General features: G+C 47.3%; 1 protein-coding gene across 2 annotated transcripts in view; it reads left to right on the forward strand.

Moving 5' to 3' along the window:
* LOC138262275 (uncharacterized) overlaps positions 1-23,278 on the forward strand; it is a 299,128-nt gene that overhangs the window by 163,541 nt on the left and 112,309 nt on the right. For both annotated transcript variants that reach the window (XM_069212160.1, XM_069212161.1), the window contains exon 4: positions 9,500-9,690. In XM_069212160.1, coding sequence (XP_069068261.1) covers positions 9,500-9,690 — 191 coding nt within the window. The remainder of the gene's footprint in view (positions 1-9,499; positions 9,691-23,278) is intronic.

A 23,278-nucleotide genomic window follows, 5' to 3' on the forward strand; every position in this document is an offset into this window, starting at 1 on the left:
GTGTAAGCCTAAACAACTCGTTTATTGTACACTTTCATTTAAAAATATCATTTGAAAGGTATCAGACATGCTCTCAATAAAGCTTCTTTCCCCCATATTTGCCAGTGTCTAGTTCCCCACACACTCTTCAAGTCAATCGACTTTAGCCAATATTCACAGCCTTCTATAGTCAACCAGGAAACAAAGGAATCTGAATATATAAATTTCGTATTTGTCAATAGTATGCAGATGTTTTCTGTAGGTGGCAATTTTAAATAATTTAACATTGTGCCCAGAAAAATATGTTTTTTTCAGAATACCTTTTCAGAACTCCCTTGTGGTGGAGTCAGACAATGTTCCCATTGTGTGCAATTAAAAACAGTCTTTGGGGTACTTGTTCTGTTGATGAAATGGTGCCCATAATAATTATAGCAAAACATATCACCATCATTTTCTCTAGATTGATAAATATCTTCGTTTTCAAATACAGTATAATACTGCAATTCAGTCATCATAGAATCAAATGTTTTCACATCCCAATCATCAGAAACAACCCCCGGTATTATTATATAGTTCATTGAAAGTTTAAACACATATGGTATTTGAACGACCTCCGTGGGGCTACATATATCAAATGTTACTTTATCCCAAACAATCCGATCAGGAATTGGTATAGCGGAAATGTCCACAAAAGACAAGTCTCTGCGGACCTTGTGAGAAGAAAATATGTGGTTTTAGGACCTCATCCACCTGTTCAACTGCTGATTTTTCCAGGAAGAAAATGACCATGTATTAATAAAAGGAAAGTGATGACAAACCCAATCCAAAGCAGGAAAGCCAGTACAGTCAAAGAAAGCCACAGATAGTTCTGTGGAAGAATGAAGTAAGTTACCCTAAGCCAATGTACCAGCTTATGTGGTTTTGACAGTTCAGGTGTCAAAGAGGCGAATTATTCCGAAAAGTCATCATTGATGTCGGCAAAGTATCCAGAAGCAGTTTGTACAAAGACTGGAGCCGTGTTTGTTGGTGGAGTTGATGTTTCCAGTGGTGGCACCAAATAAATAGCACCATCCATCTGTGTCGAAGTTGTGTCAAATCGATCAGTAATTTCCATATTATTTGATGTCAGTGGAACCAATGCAAAATCATTTTCCACCCTCCTCAAGCCCGGAGCGGTGTCAGTGTTGCTGCTTGCAACTTGTAGAGGAACTTCTTGACCAGTAGTGAGAGGAATTCGGGAACTACTGGCTGTTCCTTTTGGTCGGCTGTGCCTGATCAGCCACATGGTGTCGTTTGACATTGTCGATAGATACAAAACGATTTTCTTTGGCACCAGCCAACAGTGGTAGAATGGCAGTTCTGGTACCGTGTATTCCAAAACTGGGACCGGTGCACAATAATAAGGGCCAAATTCCTTTTTCACAGCAAATTTTTCACGTACTAGATCTCCCACTCAAGGAATCCAGCCGGTAGGAGTTACATGTACATCCTTAATTCCTATGGAGGCAGCACAGGCAGAATAGTTGTTGTACTGTTGTAATTCCTGTAAGACAGTGACACGTTCATTTATGTCAAAAGGTGTTTCTGCCACCTCCACGCCAGGACCATCAAGATCTGGAACATACATTTGAGTTCCGAACAGGCACTCATATGAAGTACGACCCCCCAGGGACCTTCTAGGCAGATTGTTAAGTGCTCTCTGGACTCCATACAGGTGATTAAGCCAACTAGGACCTGTACCTAAGACTCTGGCTGTTAAGGGTTGCTTTAAATCACGGTTTAATCGCTCCACGACACTATTTCCCTCAGGATGAAATGGAGATGAGTAATGGAGTTGGACCCCCAATGAAGCCATGGTGTCCCTGAAAGCCCTTGAGGAGAAAGCAGGGCCCTGGTCTGAGTGGAAAGAGGCAACTGCATATGTACCAATAAAGACTTGCAAATCAGTCCGAGCGTCAGCCGAGCGTTGTGCCCACACCCACAGAAATCTGGAGCAGGAGTCAACAGCTACTAGGATGTATTTGTATGCACTTTCCGGTGTTAGGGGACCACAATGGTCCAAGTACACACATTGTAAAGGTTTGTTAGAAATTAGGAGGGGTGTCTGGGGTGGGTGCTTAGCAGTGGAAACTTTGATTTGTTGGCAGATGTCACAGCAAAGGACATACTGCTTGGCCTCCTTTTATAGGCCTGGCCACCAAAAACAGGCTTGTAGCATTGATATTGTAGGCCCCACACCAGCATGGGCAGATGCTGCGCTGCTTTAATCACCTCTAGTCTTATATCTTTATTGGGAATTTCTTGAACCCCTACGCCTGGTATCTTAACTTCAGCGTTTAGGCAGCCTCCCATTCGGTAGGAATATTTAGCAGGAAATGCTTTTGGATAGGGCATGCCATCAGCCGTAGCTTTCACGGTAGCCCATATGTCTGCGTCCGGTTTCACTCCTGAGTGGGTTACTGCAGCAAGAGTAGCCGTATGTAAGGAAATGCCTTCATGGCATGGTTACCCCCTGACTTTTTGCCTTTGCTGATGCCAAGTTATGATTTGAAAGTGTGCTGAGGCCTGCTAACCAGGCCCCAGCACCAGTGTTCTTTCCCTAACCTGTACTTTTGTTTCCACAATTGGCACACCCTGGCATCCAGGTAAGTCCCTTGTAACTGGTACCTCTGGTACCAAGGGCCCTGATGCCAGGGGAGGTCTCTAAGGGATGCAGAATGTCTTATGCCACCCTGGGGACCCCTCACTCAGCACAGACACACTGCTTGCCAGCTTGTGTGTGCTAGTGGGGATAAAAAGACTAAGTCGACATGGCACTCCCCTCAGGGTGCCATGCCAACCTCACACTGCCTATAGGTATAGATCAGTCACCCCTCTGGCAGGCCTTACAGCCCTAAGGCGGGTGCACTATACCATAGGTGAGGGCATAAGTGCATGAGCACTATGCCCCTACAGTGTCTAAGCAAAACCTTAGACATTGTAAGTGCAGGGTAGCCATAAGAGTATATGGTCTGGGAGTCTGTCATGCATGAACTCCACTGCACCATAATGGCTACACTGAAAACTGTGAAGTTTGGTATCAAACTTCTCAGCCCAATAAATGCACACTGATGCCAGTGTACATTTTATTGTAACATACACCCAGAGGGCACCTTAGAGGTGCCCCCTGAAACCTTAACCGACTACCAGTGTGGGCTGACTAGTTTCAGCAGCCTGCCACACACCAGACATGTTGCTGGCCACATGGGGAGAGTGCCTTTGTCACTCTGTGGCTAGTAACAAAGCCTGTACTGGGTGGAGGTGCTTCTCACCTCCCCCTGCAGGAACTGTAGCACCTGGCGGTGAGCCTCAAAGGCTCACCCCCTTTGTTACAGCACCCCATGGCACTCCAGCTAGTGGAGTTGCCCGCCCCCTCCGGCCATGGCCCCACCTTTGGTGGCAAGGCCGGAGGAGATAATGAGAAAAACAAGGAGGAGTCACTGGCCAGTCAGGACAGCCCCTAAGGTGTCCTGAGCTGAGGTGACTCTGACTTTTAGAAATCCTCCATCTTGCAGATGAAGGATTACCCCAATAGGATTAGGGATGTGCCCCCCTCCCCTCAGGGAGGAGGCACAAAAAGGGTGTAGCCACCCTCAGGGCTAGTAGCCATTGGCTACTAACCCCCTAGACCTAAACACACCCCTAAATTCAGTATTTAGGGGTTCCCCAGAGCCTAGGAAACTAGATTCCTGCAACCTAAGAAGAAGAGGACTGCTGAACTGAAAACCCTGCAGAGAAGATGGAGACACCAACTGCTTTGGCCCCAGCTCTACTGGCCTGTCTCCCCACTTCTTAAGACACTGCTCCAGCGACGCGTTCCCAGAGTCCAGCAACCTCTGAAGCCTCAGAGGACTACCCTGCATCTAGAAGGACCAAGAACTCCTGAGGACAGCGGCTCTGTTCCACAAAGACTACAACTTTGCAACAAAGAAGCAACTTTGAAACAACACACGTTTCCCGCCGGAAGCGTGAGACTTTACACTCTGCACCCGACGCCCCAGCTCGACTTGTGGAGAACAAACACCCCAGGAAGGACTCCCGGGCGACTACGAGACCGTGAGTAGCCAGAGTTGACCCCCCTGAGTCCCCACAGCAGCGCCTGCAGAGGGAATCCCGAGGCTCCCCCTGACCGCGACTGCCTGCTTCAAAGACCCGACGCCTGGTAAAGACACTGCACCCGCAGCCCCCAGGACCTGAAGGGTCCGACCTCCAGTGCAGGAGTGACCCCCAGGTGGCCCTCTCCCTTACCCAGGTGGTGGCTACCCCGAGAAGCCCCCCTTGCCTGCCTGCATCGCTGAAGAGACCCCTTGGTCTCCCATTGAATCATATTGCGAACCCGACGGTTGTTTGCACACTGCACCCGGCCGCCCCAGTGCCGCTGAGGGTGTACTTTCTGTGCTGACTTGTGTCCCCCCGGTGCCCTACAAAACCCCCCTGGTCTGCCCTCCGAAGACACGGGTACTTACCTGCTGGCAGACTGGAACCGGGGCACCCCCTTCTCCATTGAAGCCTATGCGTTTTGAGCACCACTTTGACCTCTGCACCTGACCGGCCCTGAGCTGCTGGTGTGGTAACTTTGGGGTTGCTCTGAACCCCCAACGGTGGGCTACCTTGGACCCAAACTTGAACCCCGTAGGTGGTTTACTTACCTGCAAAAACTAACAAACACTTACCTCTCCCAGGGACTGTTGAAAATTGCAGTGTCTAGTTTTAAAATAGCTATATGTCATTTATGTGAAAACTGTATATGCTATTTTGCTAATTCAAAGTTCCTAAGGTTCCTAAGTGAAATACCTTTCATTCGAAGTATTACTTGTAAATCTTGAACCTGTGGTTCTTAAAATAAACTAAGAAAATATATTTTTCTATACAAAAACCTATTGGCCTGGAATTGTCTCTGAGTGTGTGTTCCTCATTTCTTGCCTGTGTGTGTACAACACATGCTTAACACTACCCTCTGATAAGCCTACTGCTCAACCACACTACCACAAAATAGAGCATTAGAATTATCTCTTTTTTGCCACTATCTTACCTCTAAGGGGAACCCTTGGACTCTGTGCATACTATTCCTTACTTTGAAATAGTGCATACAGAGCCAACTTCCTACACCGTAGCAACTGCTGACTATGCGGCTTCATCAGCCAGTGTATTCCCAGCCACATGTATTCCAACAAACTGGTGTCCAAGTGTATGCACAACATGGACATTTGTTAGCGTTTCCTTCAGATCCGCTACTTTCCCCCACAGTAATCTGTGTTTAATGGTGTTGCCTTTAGAATCTCTGAACCCATTCTGGCACCAATAATGCAGGTATTTAATGAAGGACTGGACACAATAGTACGAATCACAAACAATCACCGTGTGCTGTGCAGGATCCGTATGTTCCAGTGCCATCACCAGAGGTTTCAGCTCTGCTAGTTGTGCTGTGCAATCCCTTAGGGTCTGTGTAAAGGTATGTAGAGGACAAAATATATTATCCTCCATGTAGCCACTTACGACTGCGCAAGCAGCGGAGTATTGGTGCTTTTTGCCAATTGCAAGTTGTGCCGAGCCATCGGTGTACATGACTCTATGATATTGTTCAATAGGCAGTGTGTTTGCTGGAGTTGGGTATTCTAGTTCGTATTGTAAAAATTCCTGAGTTTGTAATTTTGGGTCAAAAATGTAATCTACATCAGTGGCTGTCAAAGACATGGCCCATTGATTCCAACGTGGATGTAATTCTTTTGCGTTAGGAACGCTGGCTTTGGTGACAGCCTCTAGGGCTGGGATGGGAGAATTGACAATAATGCGTTTGCCCTGGGCTAGAGGTCTTTCTTTAATGACAGCCATCTGAACAGCAGTGAGTATTTTCTCAGTGGGAGCAAAGCCTTGTTCTGCTGCTGAGTATAAATGTGATTTGTTTGCTATCAGGACGTCTCACCCTCATTAAAGGTTACATAGGTGAAACCAATGGCACCAGCAATTATTCTGATGACCAAGTGTGTTTTGTTGTCTCTTGTGTGTAGATGTTGTGCTGCATGTATGTCTGTCTGCAGGTCTGTGAGAATGCATGTGTGTTCGACTGTCCAAAATTTACTTGAAAAGTCAGGACGTATTAAGTCATATAAGGGTTTTATGCATGACGCACAATCTGGAATGTAAATTCTGCCAAACTTTAGGAAACCCAATAGAGATTGGAGATTTTTAATTGTATTTGGAGTTGTAATTGTGCACACTTTTCTAAGAATTGTGGCGCTAGGCTCTTCCCTTCACTCAATAGCTCATATCCCAGAAACAGGACGCTGAGGAAGGCTATTTTTGTTTTTTTGAAGTTTAATTTGTAGCCCAATTCAGCAAATCCCACAACAATACGGGCTACCCGTCTCAAATGTTGTAGTAATTCATCATCCGCAAGATAGATATCATCTACATAGGACAATGCTTCAGGGTCAATTGTTGTGCAAAATTGCAGTCACACGAGCTGCGAACAGTCCTGGGCTGTTCTTGTACCCATGAGGTAAACAACTGAATTTTTTCTGGGAACCTAGTGCACTGATACTTGTTAAGTCTCTATTCTCAGGCGATATATTCTGGCAGAAGAAACCATTGGAAATGTCCAGTGTTGTTTTGTATTGTTTGCGCACTATGTTGTTCATTAGTGCTGTGCCATGTGAGTTTTGTATAGCATGTGTACAAGTATGACTGTTTAAATGTCTGCAGTATAAGACTATCTGTATGAATGGTCTGGTTTAGCTACAGGGAATAATGGATTATTCATTGGGGAGACAATGTATATTGTATAGCATGTGTACGAGTATGACTGTTTAAGTGTCTGTAGTCTAAGACTATCTGTATGAATGGTCTGGTTTAGCTACAGGGAATAATGGATTATTCATTGGGGAGACACAGGGTTTGATTATGCTCTGGTACTCTAGTTGTTCACTGTGATTTCTCTCACAGGTTCTTTCGCTTCATGTTTTATTGGATACTGAGGTTGAGGTTCATTTTTAATAGGTATTACGTGGTGGGGGATTCTTTATCCCATCCGACATGGTTGCAATATAACGGGAGTGCCTGCGCCAATGCCCAATCGATGGCGTAGGATTCAGCGAGTCCCTCCGTAACAAGGGATGAGAAAGAAGATTTAATAACCTCGTCCCCATATGGGCAGGTATGGACAAATCCAGGTGGCCAATCTTGTTAGGCCTAAAAGATATCATGTATATTTACCACGTGATCCCAAAAGATTGCGTCTATTGTGCGTTCAATGTCTCCTTCTAACTGTAATGTTACTTTATACACCCTATCAGACGTGGAGACTCTCATGTCCGCCGTTTCTACTTGTAGAAGGTCATCAGTTGCTTTCACCTTCAGATGCTCTAGAAGACTCCGGCGAACTATTGTGACCTCTGCCACACTGTCTAGCAGCGCTAGTGCCCACTTCCTGTTCTTCAAGAGGACCCTCTTCTTGAGCGGCATATCGTATTGCAACTGCTGCCACTTTTTTCTTTTTTTAATTGGGGTTTTTGTTGTCGAGGTTTCTCTTCCTTTTTTACAGAAACCTCTGATGAGCGTTGTGATTCCTGTCTTGGTTTCACGTACTCTGATCTCCACTCTGATCGCCCACCTCTCTCACTGCGTTTTTCCAAAGAGTCCTGAAAGGAATGAGTTTGGCGTGTATCAGTATGTTGATATCTATCAGGTGTTTTTATATTATCTCTATTTCGGAGATTATATTTATTCTGTACAGTCTCCACACATAGAGATTCTCCCCTTTCTTTTTTAGGAGTTTGTTGTTTTTTATCCTAGCATTTCTTATTACCCTCAGGAGCTTGCTTGGAAAATCTTTATTAGATTTGCCCTGAAATTGTGGTTTAGTTGGTGTGGCCCCCAGACTATCTCGACCAATTCTAGAGTAGGTCTCTGTGATAAGCTTGGGCTGCTCGCGTTCCTGATCCTGTTGAGGAACATCACGGAGCCGCATGCGCACCGCTAGTGCATGAAGCTATAACTAAAATGGCTACTGAACACTTCCTTAACCCATCCTCATCCCTCCTTTACCATCCCTCCTTATCCCATCCTCATCCCTCCTTGATCCAACCCTCCTTTACCATCCCTGCTTAGCCCATTCTCATGCCTCCTTGATCCAACCCTCCATGACCCATCCCTCCTTAACCCATCCTCATCTCTCCTTGACCCATCCCTTCTTGACCCACTACCCTTTGACCTATTCCTCCATAACACCCCCCTCCTTAATCCATCCTCATCCCTCCTTGATCCAACCCTCCTTGACCCATCCCTCCTTAGCTCATCCTCATCCCTCCTTGACCCATCCTTCCTCAGCCCATCCTCATCCCTCTTGACCCATCCCTTCTTCACCCACCACCCTTTGACCCATTCCTCCATGACACCCCCTCCTTAATCCAAGCCTCCTTGACCCATCCCTCCTTAGCCCATCCTCATTCCTCCTTGATCCATCCCTCCTTAGCCCATCCTCATCCCTCCTTGACCCATCCCTCCTTAGCCCATTCTCATCCCTCCTTAATCCAACCCTCCTTGACTATCCCTCCTTAAACCATCCTCATATCTGCTTGATCAAACCCTCCTTGACCCATCCCTCCTTAAACCATCCTCATCCCTCCTTGACCCATCCCTCGTTAGCTTATCCTCGTCCCTCCTTGATTTAGCCCTCCTTGACACATCCCTTCATGACCCATCGCCCTTTGACCCATTCCTCCCTGACCCATCCCTTCTTGAACCCGTCACCCTTTGACCCATCCCTCCTTGACCCATCCCTCCTTGACCCATCCCCCTTGGTTCATCTTCCTTGACCTATCCCCCTTTAACCCACATTCCCAGTGATATATCCTGATCCCTCCTTGACCCACCCCCTCTTGACCCATCCCTCCTTGACCCAACCCCTTCACTCATCCCTCTTTGACACATCCCAACTTGACCCATCCTTCATTGCCCCTCCCATCCCCATCCCTCTTTGATCCATCTCCCTGTGGCCAATCCATCCTTGTCCCATCCTCAACCTACCCCCCTTGACCCGTCCCTCTCTACTAGTCTTTGTTTTGTCACCCCTCCCCTGACTCTTTGGCTTCTGTGGACATCTAGTTCATGCCCCAGTGTCCTCATATGCCTCTCACTCCCTGCTCTACTCTGTCCTGTTTGATTGTTTGATTTTGCTCTCCCCTGTCTTGAAACAGTTAAAGGTACTTGCTTTTGAGTCAAGTAGGTTTGCAGCTTATGACTATTTTAGGTTCACATGCTGTGCATTATCCCGCCATCCAGGGGTTCGGTCCAGATATAGAGGACGGACCATACGTAGAGACTGCATGATTCATGATTGTGTTGGCCAGGAGCCCTAAGCACTCGGCTGCACGACCACCATCTTGTCACTGTGAACTTGTTGAACTCCATGGCAGTCAGTCGTACCAGGACGCTTCTCAGTCAGGTTTCCTCACATATTTCTCACCTCTCTTTTCTTTTTTAGTGGATCTGAGTATGTACTAAACTGGACTCGGGTGAACGCGACATGTGAAAGGATGAATGTCTCCTGGAGATGCGACCTGTCTTCGTACTTTCATGATCTCTACATCTCCTACGGGGCCAGGGTCCGAACTGTCCAGGGTGGCGCCACCTCCAACTGGACCATGTCCAACGAGCTGAACCACTACCGGGATGGTAAGACGACTCAAGAATGAGTAAGGGATGAGGGGGAGAGGGTTGGAATGGAGAAGGATTGGGGACCAGTGGAACTTCGATAACGGTGGAGGCTGGAGGCACGAGGAGGTAGGACGAACGGGGATGAGGAGAAGGTGAGGGAGAAAACATGGCCAGAGACGAAATGAGGAAGCAGAGTTGGGTTTCAGCTACGTGAGTACCCCGGTGTGTGAACATGGGGAAAGGAAAGCCCCAACCCTCCCTGCCCTCACACACTGAATATTGATTCATCACAATGCCAGGGGTAGTGGAAGTGACCTCAGAAACCACCGGCCCTCAATGACATCACAGGAAGCCACATCATACGACTTTGACACTGGATCCTGGGAATAACTCTCAAAAGACATGGGTCCTGATAATATCACAGTAATAAACGTCACAGAAGGCTAGTGTCTGCCTCAAGGAGGAAAATATTGTAAGTCACAGAAAGGAGCACAAAAAATAGATTTAAACACAAGAGTGGTGAGGCCAGCTGAGCCAAACCGTAGGCATCACTATAGGTTACCCGTGATGTTGGCATCATTGACCCCTTGGCTTTGTAATGGGTTTTGGTTTGTGATAACTTGCAGGGACTATCACATCTGCTGAACACGGAAGTGATGATTCTGTTCAAACACGTTTTTTTCACAGATTAGTGATAAAGGAACAAGCCAGTAACGTTAACAAGCATTGGCAAAGCCAGTGGGTCTCACTTTTGGGTCCTATTAGCCTTGCAAATGATTTTAGGCATGCTGAAGAGCATGGATGGTCTGTGGAGGATAGCTAAGAAACAAGAAACAAGGCCTAGCTGGCCACTGCATCACTCTGAAGAGGCGCCCACCAAGCATGCGCGGTCCTGCAAACTGACACAAGGTGTTTTACCTTTCGTAATGTGAGCAGATGGGGGGAAGGAATGCGGGGGGGTCCAGGTAGAAGAAGCAACAAGCAGAACAGAATTACAGAGGGGCGGAGAAGCTACTCAGGGGGTCGGCAGAAGCTTCACGAGGAGGGAAACCACCAGGGAGAGCAACTTGGAAGGAGGTGGGCTCGAGCCAACAAGAGATGTGCAACGTAGAGTCAAAGCAGAGGGGAGAGAGGCTGGAAGGGTCGAAGCTGTGTAAAGTGAGAGCTGCCTCAGGGTGGCTCAAGAGACAAAGTTGTGAAAAATTAAATGTTAATAATGTTATCAAAAGAAATGTACTGGGAGAAGTGGGAGGACAGAGTGAACAGAGAGAACACATGCACTCTCATGCAGTGCTGTTAGAAGAAGAAAACAAATGCTCCAGAAAAGCCCACACTTGTGGAAGGATCCAGGAGTCGGTCAGAGAGACCACACACAGCTATGCTCCATGGGAGGGACCAGAGCAGGATGGGCTGACACAAATAAAACCATTGAACAGAAAGTAAGAAAATGAGTGACAAAACAAAAAGAGAATGGACAGCCTGAGAAGGAGTTGGTTTCCAGGGCGGCCTTCAACGTGTCCCCAGCAAGTCTCTTGCAACCAGAGTGCTGCTGTCTGGCAGGCTTCTGCCTAAAAATGTGTGTTTTAAAATAAATATATTGCATTTTGTATTTTGAAGACTGCACATTCCACTTGTGTATTTATTTTACTGAGCTAAAGTGTAAGGTTTCAATGTCAGCCACAGAAAGTCATCAGTGCACTGATTACCTTGCCTTGCTGACGCTGCTTTTGTCACCTCTGACACCAGGGGTCGCGAAGACACTCCCTGGGATTAGGATTGGAAGCCAGGGGGTGCACTTGGGAGCCCAGAGCAACACCTAAATCAAATCATACGCATACATGCGCACACACACACACACACACATGCAGACACACACACCAGACCTAGGGGGCAGGTGACAATTTCCCAGTACTCCAGGCTTTCTAAAGTGGTTGAGCATCATTCTCATCTTCCACTTAACTATGTTTTTAATCTTGATCGTAACCCCTCTAGTTAGATATTAAATTAAAACATGTTCAGGGGTTGCTAATCAATCTTAATTTTATTACTCTCCTGCCATTCAGAGTGCCTGACCTTCATAATTTAACGGCAGCTACCTCATATCAAAAAGATCTCCGGCAAAGAGCCCCCGAAAGGGGAGCCCGTCAGACATTGCACCAGCCGGTCTGACGAGGAGCTTCCCGATGATGAAGCATGACACCCTTTCGGGTGTGTGAGGGTTCTAGCTCCTAAACTTTAATTGTTCACCCTAGAGATAGGAACAGTGTACTTTTCGTTATTGATTACACGTATTGGGAGTATGTACACTGGACCTTTAACCCTCCGATCCCTCTTTTTGTTGATGACACACACACACAGACACACCTACACACACACACATACCTACACACACATGCATACATGCACACCCACACGCATACATACACATACATGCATACACACGGAGACACACACACATACACACACACACATACCCCAACACACATGCACACATACCCACACACATGCACACTTACGCAGTCACACCCACATACATATACACACACACATACGCACACACACATGCATACACACACACATACCCACACATACATGCAAACATACACACACTGACATATAAACGCACACACACATGCACACATACGCAATCACAGCACATGCATACCCACACATGCATACACACATGTATACACACATACACGCATATGCACACTGTAAGGAAATGCCTCCTTGGCATGGTTACCCCCTGACTTTTTGCCTTTGCTGATGCCAAGTTATGATTTGAAAGTGTGCTGAGGCCTGCTAACCAGGCCCCAGCACCAGTGTTCTTTCCCTAACCTGTATCTTTTTTTCCACAATTGGCACACCCTGGCATCCAGGTAAGTCCCTTGTAACTGGTACCCCTGGTACCAAGGGCCCTGATGCCAGGGAAGGTCTCTATGGGCTGCAGCATGTCTTATGCCACCCTGGAGACCCCTCACTCAGCACAGACACACTGCTTCCCAGCTTGTGTGTGCTGGTGGAAAGAAAATGACTAAGTCGACACGGCACTCCCCTTAGGGTGCCATGCCAACCTCACACTGCCTATAGCATAGATAGGTCACCCCTCTAGCAGGCCTTACAGCCCTAGGGCAGGGTGCACTATACCATAGGTGAGGGCATAGGTGCATGAGCACTATGCCCCTACAGTGTCTAAACAAAACCTTAGACATTGTAAGTGCAGGGTAGCCATAAGAGTATATGGTCTGGGAGTCTGTCATACACGAACTCCACAGCACCATAATGGATACACTGAAAACTGGGAAGTTTGGTATCAAACTTCTCAGCACAATAAATGCACACTGATGCCAGAGTACATTTTATTGTGAAATACACCCCAGAGGGCATCTTAGAGATGCCCCCTGAAAACATACCCGACTTCCAGTGTGGGCTGACTAGTTTTACCAGCCTGCCACACACCAGACATGTTGCTGGCCACATGGGGAGAGTGCCTTTGTCACTCTGTGGCTAGTAACAAAGCCTGTACTGGGTGGAGGTGCTTCTCACCTCCCCCTGCAGGAACTGTAACACCTGGCGGTGAGCCTCAAAGGCTCACCCCCTTTGTTACAGCGCCCCAGGGCACTCCAGCTAGTGGAGATGCCCGCCCCCTCTGGCCACAGCCCCACTTTTGGCGGCAAGGCCGGAGGAGATAATGAGAAAAACAAGAAGGAGTCACTGGCCAGTCAGGACAACCCCTAAGGTGTCCTGAGCTGAGGTGACTCTGACTTTTAGAAATCCTCCATCTTGCAGATGGAGGATTCCCCCAATAGGATTAGGGATGTGCCCCCCTCCCCTCAGGGAGGAGGCACAAAGAGGGTGTAGCCACCCTCAGGGCTAGTAGCCATTGGCAACTAACCCCCCAGACCTAAACACACCCCTAAATTGAGTATTTAGGGGCTCCCCAGAACCTAGGAAACTAGATTCCTGCAACCTGAAGACGAAGAAGGACTGCTGACCTGAAAGCCCTGCAGAGAAGACGGAGACACCCACTGCTTTGGCCCCAGCCCTACCGGCCTGTCTCCCCACTTCAAGAAAAACTGCAACAGCGACGTGTCCCCCAGGGTCCAGCGACCTCTGAAGCCTCAGAGGACTACCCTGCATCTAAAAGGACCAAGAACTCCCGAGGACAGCAGCTCTGCTCCAAAGAAGAAACAACTTTGCATCAAAGAAACAACTTTTAAAGGACTGCACGTTTCCCGCCGGAAGCGTGAGACTTTCCACTCTGCACCCGACGCCCCCGGCTCGACCTGCGGAGAAACAACACTACAGGGAGAACTCCCCGGCGACTGCAACCTTGTGAGTAGCCAGAGTTGACCCCCTTGAGCCCCCCCCAGCGGCGCCTGCAGAGGGAATCCAGAGGCTCCCCCTGACCGCGACTGCCTGCTTCCAAGAACCCGACACCTGGTAAAGACACTGCACCCGCAGCCCCCAGGACCTGAAGGATCCGACTTCCAGTGCAGAAGTGATCCCCACGTGGCCCTCTCCTTTGCTCAGGTGGTGGCTACCCCGAGGAGCCCCCCCCCCTTGCCTGCCTGTTTCGTTGAAGAGACCCCTGGGTCTCCCATTGAACTCCATTGCAAACCCGACGCTTGTTTGCACTCTGCACCCGGCTGCCCCGTGCCGCTGAGGGTGTACTTTTTGTGCCGACTTGTGTCCCCCCCCCCGGTGCCCTACAAAACCCCCCTGGCCTGCCCTCCGAAGACGCGGGTACCTACTTGCTGGCAGACTGGAACCGGGGCACCCCCTTCTCCATTGAAGCCTATGCGTTTTGGGCACCACTTTGACCTCTGCACCTGACCGGCCCTGAGCTGCTGGTGTGGTAACTTTGGGGTTGCCCTGAACCCCCAAGGGTGGGCTACCTTGGACCCAACTTTGAACCCTGTAGGTGGTTTACTTACCTGCAAAACTAACAAACACTTACCTCCCCCAGGAACTGTTGAAAATTGCACTGTGTCTAGTTTTAAAATAGCTTATTGCCATTTTTGTGAAAACTGTACATGCTATTTTGCTGATTCAAGGTTCCTAAGTGAAATACCTTTCATTTGAAGTATTACTTGTAAACCTTGAACCTATGGTTCTTAAAATAAACTAAGAAAATATATTTTTCTATACAAAAACCTATTGGCCTGGAATTGTCTTTGAGTGTGTATTCCTCATTTATTGCTTGTGTGTATGTACAACAAATGCTTAACACTACCCTCTGATAAGCCTACTGCTTGACCACACTACCACAAAATAGAGCATTAGAATTATCTCTTTCTGCCACTATCTTACCTCTAATGGGAACCCTTGGACTCTGTGCATGCTATTTATTACTTTGAAATAGCACATACAGAGTCAACTTCCTACACACACACACACACACACACACTCGTACAGAAACACACACAGCGATGCAATAGAAAATGTAGAAATGATCAAATCATTTCGTAAAACCTCTCATCATTTATTTTTGAAGTAATCATCATCAATAAGGATTTTTTAATTACTGTTCATGAATTGTTTACCCACTTAACTCACTTTGCCGATAGTGAACAATCTAATTGTATTTTGTCAGTATAGTGTAGGTATTTAATTATTACAAAAGGCTGAGCTTTTCATCTGAAAGCATGTCTGAGCTTTCACCAGCTCTCGAAGGGTATTGCCAGTGTTTAATTTGAGCCGGTGGTTTCCGAGGCATCGCTCCGGCACCTTTGACAGCCGAGCGCATGATGGTGAGAGCTCGAATTTAGAGGTGAGCAGCACAATACTGTAGTTGTTTATTCATTCAATTTACATTCAGAATGGCTCATGCCTGTCGCCCAGGCGCTGGGGGCCTGGAATAGTGTGACTTGTGATACTTGTGGGGTGCGATGGTCAGTAGTGGTGTTGGCTCAGTCGTTGGCAGCGCTGGCGGGGGCACTGGGTGGTGCAAGCTTCAGTGCCCTCCTGATGAGGAGCATGGCACTTTGGGCCTGATTGAGATCCTGGGGGAGGGGTCACTCCACAGATGTGACGGATATCCCGTCCGCCATGCTACAATCCCCATAGGATATAATGGAATCGTAATACAGCAGACGGGACTAGGATCTGAATCAGGCCCTTATGTTTTTTACAAATTAAGCACTGGGTGTTTGCCAAGTATTTACACCTTTTCTACAGGAAAGTCCATGGGCGTAGGAAGTGTGGGGGACGCGGGGGATGTATCCCCCCCAGATTTTGGAGGGTGGGGGACACGGGGGACGAAGGTGGGGGGGACAAGGGGACACAATAATTTCCCCTCTCACATCTGTCATTCAGAGGGCCATTAGCGCACAAAAGCGCTACTTACGATAGCCCTGTACAGACAAATCCTCCAAGCTGATGGTAACCAAATGAAGGTGAGTCAGGAGGCCCCCTGCGCCCTCTGCCCTTTTGTCCTGTTCTAAGGGTGCTCATAAGAACAAAGGGCACAGGAGGAGAAAAGAGTTTTGGATGATTACTGTCACCTGCTGCCTTGAAGAGGAGCACTGCAGGATGCCTTTAAGAGGAGCTGCAAAACAATGAGGAAGATCTAAAGAGAGAACAGAGTCCCACTCACCATGATGCCTGCAGGCTAGAAAGGAGACTCTGTGAAACACAATATTTGTATTTGCCTAAGATCACACCAGTTGGTGAAACAGTGAAGTCGAGATTGAGCCCAGATTTTACATTTTTACACAACAATTTAGCTATTAGAAGGGTATATTTTTCTAACATTTATGTTCAATGTTTTGTTTTCTAGGTAATGAAGTGCTTGATTACAGCGTGGCTAACAGGGAGAAGCCATATTTCATTTTTGGCCGTTATGCCTAGCGTTATTATTTATGTTGTTGTTATCGTTACATACTTCAGCATATTGAAGTATATTATCTTTTCTCTATCTTTTCTTCACTCTACTCTCAAACAATCTACCCTATGCCACTGCACCCTACACCACTTTTCTCCACTCTGTGCCACTCTACGCCACTGCAATCTATGCTGTACCACTCCACTCTACACCACGCCACTGCAATCTATGCTATTCTACTCTAACCATTGTACACTACACCCCTGCACTCTGCCAGTGCACTCTTCACCACTTTACTCAAAACCAATGCACTCTATCCCACTGCCAATCTACTCTGCACCACAGCACTCTATTCCACTGCTTTCAATGCCACTGTACTCTGCACCACAGCACTCTATGCAACTGCACTCTATGTCACTCTACAATACACCACTGTACTCTGCGACCCTCTAATCTGCAACATTGCACTTTCTGCCACTGAACTCCACGCCACTCTACTCTGTACCACTGCACTCAATGCCACTGTGCTCTGTCCCACTGCACTCTTTTCTGCACCACTGCACTGTAATCTACTCTACACCACTCCACTGTAGGGCACTTCACTCTACTTTGAAATCATCTCCTCTATGCCACTGCAATCTACACAACTCTACTCTATGCTATGCCAGTCTAATCTATCTTGCACCATGCCAATGTACCCTGCACCACTCCAATCTGCTCTGCACCGCTCTATGCTACTGCACTCTACATCACTATGCTCCACTCTGCAACAATCTACTCTTCACCACTATACTGTACTCTGCAGCAATCTACTCTATGCCACGGCACTCTATGCAACTCTAATCTACTCTGCACCTCTGTACTCTAAGCCACTCTTCACTACTCTGCATCACTGCAGTCTACACCAATGCATTCTATGCCACTCTACCCTTTATGACACTCTACTCTGCAACACTGCACTCTGCCACTGAACTATACTCCTCTCTACTCTGCACCACGGCACTCTACTCTGCACCGCTCAACTACTGTATATGCCACTCTACTGTACTCTACACCAGCGTACTATATGCCACTATACTCTATGCCACTCTACTCTGCATCACTGCACTCCACCACTGCACTCTACACTAGTCTACTCTACCTTGCACCACTCCACTCTACCATGCACCGCATCACTCTATGACACAGCACTCTGAACCACTGCAATCTATTCTGTGCTCCCCTCTACTCTTCACCACTCTACGCTACTGCACTGTACGCTAATCCAGTGCAGTATTCGCTAATGCACTCTACACCACTTTACTCAAAACCAATGCACTCTATACCACTACACTCTACACCAATCTAGTTTGCACCACTGTACTCTATGCCACTTCACTCTAGACCACCCAACTCCACTCTATGACACTTCACTATGACATTACACTCCATGATATTAGACTCTGACACTCTATTCCATTAAACTCTAACACTTTCTCCACTCTGTAACTCCCTACACAACTCCCTATACGCCACTCCATTCCACTTTACTCCACTGTATGCCACTCCACACCACTCTATGCCACTTCAATCTACGATACTCTGCTCAATGCCACTGCACAACCCTCTATGCCACTCCAATATACAACAATGTACTGTGCTCAACAACACTCTACCCAACTTTCTCTATGCTAGTTCACGTTACTTTACTTCACTCTACTCAAGTTCACTCTTCTTTATGCCTTTCCACTCTACGACACTCTGCCACTCCACTCTACGACACTGTGACACTACTCCACTCTACTACTACTTTATGGCATTGGCGCTTGATTAGAGATTCAGATCTCCATTGATTGCCTTCTCACTCATATGAGACGTGAGTCCGATTTATCTTCGCCGTTATGGTTACAAGCACTCTGTAACCCTTTTAACTCAAGCTTAACGAAGGCTTAGGATGATCCTGATACTTGTCTAGGGGATCAAAATATTGTCGGCCAAAGTACCTTGACTTGAATTTGTGATATTGTACATAAGTTGGCATTAGCATAGGCACTATGAGCTAATGACTTCTTGATTCACTATTTGAGTCATTCATGTAAAAGTCGGTGTATAAAAGCTTGTAAATCATTGTTGTGGATGCTAACGTTGTAGGAAAGTAGCCTCTTTCTAGCTTGGTTACCCCCACATTTGGCCTGTTTGCCAGTGTGTTTGCGTGTGTCTACTGGGATCCTGCTAATCAGGACCCCAGTAGTTATGCTCTCTCCCTTAAATTATGGTTTTTGCATACTGGTAACCCAGTATTTCACCCAAAATTGGCATATTGGTGCCCCCTTATAAGTCCCTAGTATATGGTACTTAGGTACCCAGGGCATTGGGGTTCCAGGAGATCCATATGGGCTGCAGCATTTCTTTTGCCACCCATAGGTAGCCCATGCAAAGGCTTCTGCAGGACTGCCATTGCAGCCTGCGTGAAAAGGTCCATGCACCCTTTCACTGCCAGTTGCACTGCACCAGGTCACTTATAAGTCACCCCTATAGCAGGCCCTCCAGCCCCGAGGGCAGGGTGCAGAGTAACTGTGTGTGAGGGCACCCCTGCACTAGCAGAGGTGCCCCCACGACCTCCAGGACCATTTTCCCAGACTTCCTGAGTGCGGGATGCCATTTTACACGTGTACTGGAAATAGGTCACTACCTCTTCCCAGCTACATAATGGTAACTCTGAACATAGGTATGTTTAGTATCAAACATGTTGGAATCATAACCCAAGGCTTTTGCAAGCATTGGTTGTATGATTTTATGCACTCTGAAGTGCTCCGTAGAGGACCCCCAGTATTGCCATTCCAGCCTTCTGAGGTTTTCCAGGCAGGCCCAGCTGCTGCCACCTCTCGGACAGGTTTCTGCCCTCCTGTTGCTTGAGAAGCTCAAGCCCATGAAGGCAGAACAAAGGATTTCCTTTGGGAGAGGGGTGTTACACCCTCTCCCTTTGGAAATAGGAGTTACAGGCTTGGGAGGGGTAGCTTCCTTCCCCAGGCCACTGGAAATGCTTTGAAGGGCACATTTGGTCCCCTTCTTGCATAATCCAGTCTACACCGGTTCAGGTACTCCCTGTCCCTGCTCTGGCACGAAACTGGACAAAGGAAAGGGGGGTGACCACCACTCCCCTGTCCATCACCACCCCAGGTGTGGTGCTCAGAGCTCCTCCAGAGGGTCCCTGTATTTTGCCATCTTGGATTCCAAGTTGGCAGCAAACTCTGGGAGCATCTGAGTGGGCAGTGCCAGCAGGTGGTGTCTGAGCCGTCCCCTGATAGGTGCTTACCTGTTTAGCTGACCAATCCCCTTTCATGGCTATTTAGGGTCTCTCCTTTGGGAGGTTCTTCAGATTCGGATTGCAAGACTCCAGCAGGAATCCTCTGCATCCTTTACTTCACCTTCTCACTGAAGAAACTGCATATGGACCCTCCAGGAACTCCACAAACTGCAACAAAGAAGCAAAGACGACTTCTGCAACATTGTATCTTCAGCTCTTGCCAGCATATGCAACTGTTTCCCGGTCGTGCATCCTCAGAGGACAGCCTGTCTTCAGCCTGCACCAGAATAATGAACGAATCTCCCTTGGAGTGAAGGATTCACTCCCCTGCTTCAGCAGGCACCTCTCTTCAACGACGACCATCTACTTGGGTCCCCTCTCCTGTTGAGTTGCATGGATCCTACATCACGGGTGGTGGACTGAAGTGGTCCCGATGGTCCTGACGTCCTACTGTCCAACTTTGGTGGAGGTAAGAGCTTGCCTTCCCACGCAAGACAGTAACCCTGTTCACCACGTGTTTTTCAGTTGCCAAGGCTTGTTGGCATCCTTCTATGAAGTTCTTTGTGCACAATGTAACTCTGGCCCCCAGCACTCTTTCCGCAATGCACAGCTTCCTGAGAGGTTCTCTGGCGGTGTGGGATCCTTTGTTTTTGTGCTGCGTGGGCCTCCTTTTGCAACTCCTTTGTCCCTGTGCTGGAGGACTCCTGTGTGCACTGGCTGGTCTTCTGTGGGCTCTCTGAGTTGCTGAGAGCCCCATCTGACTCCTCCTCCTGGGTAGAGTCCACCAGGTCCCTCCTGGTCCCAGGCAGTGCCATTTTTCGCTAACCGTGAGCTTTGCGTGTGCCAAGGTTTGTTGGCAGAATCCATCGACGCAACCAGACTGCAATCATCCATCCGGTGTGGGATATCATCTGCACCAACCAGGAACCCGCATCCATCTTCTTGGGTGCAGTACTGACTGTTGTTCTTCACCAGTGGTTCTTCTTTTGCACCTTGATTCGGGTTAGCAGGGGCTCCTGTCCTCCCTGGACTCTTCTGTGCTTCTTGGACCTAGTCCCATTCTTCCACAGGTCTTTAGGTCCAGGAATCCACCCTTTGTGTCTTGAAGTATCTTCTGGTTCTTGCATTATCTTCTTTCTCGTGTTCTTGTGTGTTCTAGGAAAGTTACTGTCATTTACTCCTGCTTTCCTGGGCCCTGAGGTGGGTTCTATTACTTACCTTTGGTGTTTTCTAATACTCCCAGCGCCCCTCTACACACCACACTTGTCTAGGTGGGAAACCGACATTCGCATTCTACTTTCTTAGTATATGGTTTGTGTTTACCCCAGGCCCATTTCTAACCATTGTGATTTTCACTAATTGCACTTTTCTAACTTTTTATTGCTATTGTTGCTACTAGTGTATATAATTGGTGTATTACTTACCTCCTAAGGGAGTACAGTCTCTATGGTATTTTTGGCATTTGTGTCACTAAAATAAAGTACCTTTATTTTTGCAACACTGAGTATTTTCTTTCATATGTGTGAGTGCTGTGTGACTACAGTGGTATTGCATGAGCTTTGCACGTCTCCTAGATAAGCCTTGGCTACAGCTAGCCCTAGAGAGCCTGGCATCTAGGCACTGCCTACATTTCACTAATAAGGGATAACTGGATGTGGTATGAAGTGCAAGTACCATAGGTACCCACTACATACCAGGCCAGCCTCCTCTAAACCACTGTACTATATAGGTTACTTTTTACATTTTTCTTGTAATTGGTGACATTGGGTCATCCAGATAACTCGTGTAATGCCCGAATACCAGTCTTTCTCGATTTCCCCTGTTAATGTTTTCCCACTACATTTGATCTTTTATATTGTGATTGAATAAATGTATGAAACAATCCATTTGCATACTACTTTAATATAATTGTTTATGGGAGTGGTGTTGCATTGTATTCAAGGGACCCCTGTTCCTTTAAAGTTAGTTTACTGCTCCATTTTAGGACACTCTACTTACTCCATGACACTACACCACACTAGTCGATGACACATTTGAGCCATGCTGAATAGTAGTCTCACTAGTGTACAGCATGGCTAAAACACATTGGCAAAGGCAATAGAACTTGCATAGGCGAGACCTATTGGCTTTGCCAATGCTTGTTTATAAGGTATGAACTTCAAGGTGACTTGCAATATTCTTATGTACGCAGGGGGTATTTTACCCCATATAATACATGGTCACACCACCAACTTTCCCACAAACCACTTAAAACCTTAGTGCATACCATCTGTCATTCCAAGCTATTAAAGTAGAGCAGAAGAAAGAAAAGCAACATTCCATTTTTTGCTTTAAACAGCTGCATTAATAATGCTCTGTGACCTGATCTGCCTTTCACCTTGGCTGCTAGCTCTGGCAGAAGGCATTGTAATGTCAGAACTCAACTGTAATAACCCTATCATAGTCATTTTCCGATGTCTTTTCTTTATAATCAGTGAATGTCTTTTCTTTATACGCAGTGACTTGGTGCATCACAAACAGTAGTTTTTAAAGAAATTAGTGACTGCAGTTTATACAGAGATTAGAGAATCCATGTTTGTATAGCCTGTAACTCCAAGAGCTTCTTTAGTTGAAATCCTAGTTATGACTGATGTGGAGCTGAGCTTCCCAAGATCACACACAGGAGTAGAAGTGTTATTAGAACTATGGTTTCCGAGCACAGTTTACAGCTCTTGTACCTAATCGCTTTTGAGATCTCCAGCGCGGTTCCAATTGGCATGAGGCGAAGGGCATGATAGGTATGGGGCGCATAGGGAATGTTGTTCCTTTTTACCCTCCTACGTTCATTTGCTTGGTGCATGAAGATGCAAGGTTAATCGACATGTTATTTTCACATTTGAGCTAATTACTTTGTGAATATAAATAACAATAAAAGATACTTTCAGATTGTGAAAACATGCCTTCCTTTCTCCCTATTTCACTTCCAATATATATGATTGTGTACATTTATCGGAGCCTGCAGTTCGTAAACAACGAGCGATTTGTATAGGGTTGATTGAAAGTCCCCAAGGCTGTCCCTGTCCCCCCCAGAAATGTATTGTCTCCTACGCCCCTGGGAAAGCTCCTAAGATTTCAATGCATGCTCCAACAGAACCCCCTCCTCGTGGATTCGGAAACAGCCAGGGTTCTGGACCTCACGTGAACCCTGAACCCTAGACTCCCTGCTACAGGAGCAAAGACCGCTTTACAGGTGGGCGAGGCAGCGCTCCTGATGCACACTGGTTTCTTGTGCATGAACATGACGGGAGAGCACATCTGGGCCAGTGGTTGTCCAGTGGGGCACTACAGCCCTCTCCAAGCAGATCCTGCAGTGACCCGGGCACTGGCCCAGTGTCCGCCACCGCCTTAGCCTGAGGAGGCACCAGGGTCTTCTCTGCCCTTCAAACCTGGGCTCTTTACAAACCATCGGACGTACCCCGAGGGTCCTCCTGTGAAGACACCGACCCCTGTGAGCA

This window comes from Pleurodeles waltl, chromosome 10 (genome assembly GCF_031143425.1).
Source record: "Pleurodeles waltl isolate 20211129_DDA chromosome 10, aPleWal1.hap1.20221129, whole genome shotgun sequence".
In the NCBI taxonomy this organism is placed as follows: domain Eukaryota; kingdom Metazoa; phylum Chordata; class Amphibia; order Caudata; family Salamandridae; genus Pleurodeles; species Pleurodeles waltl.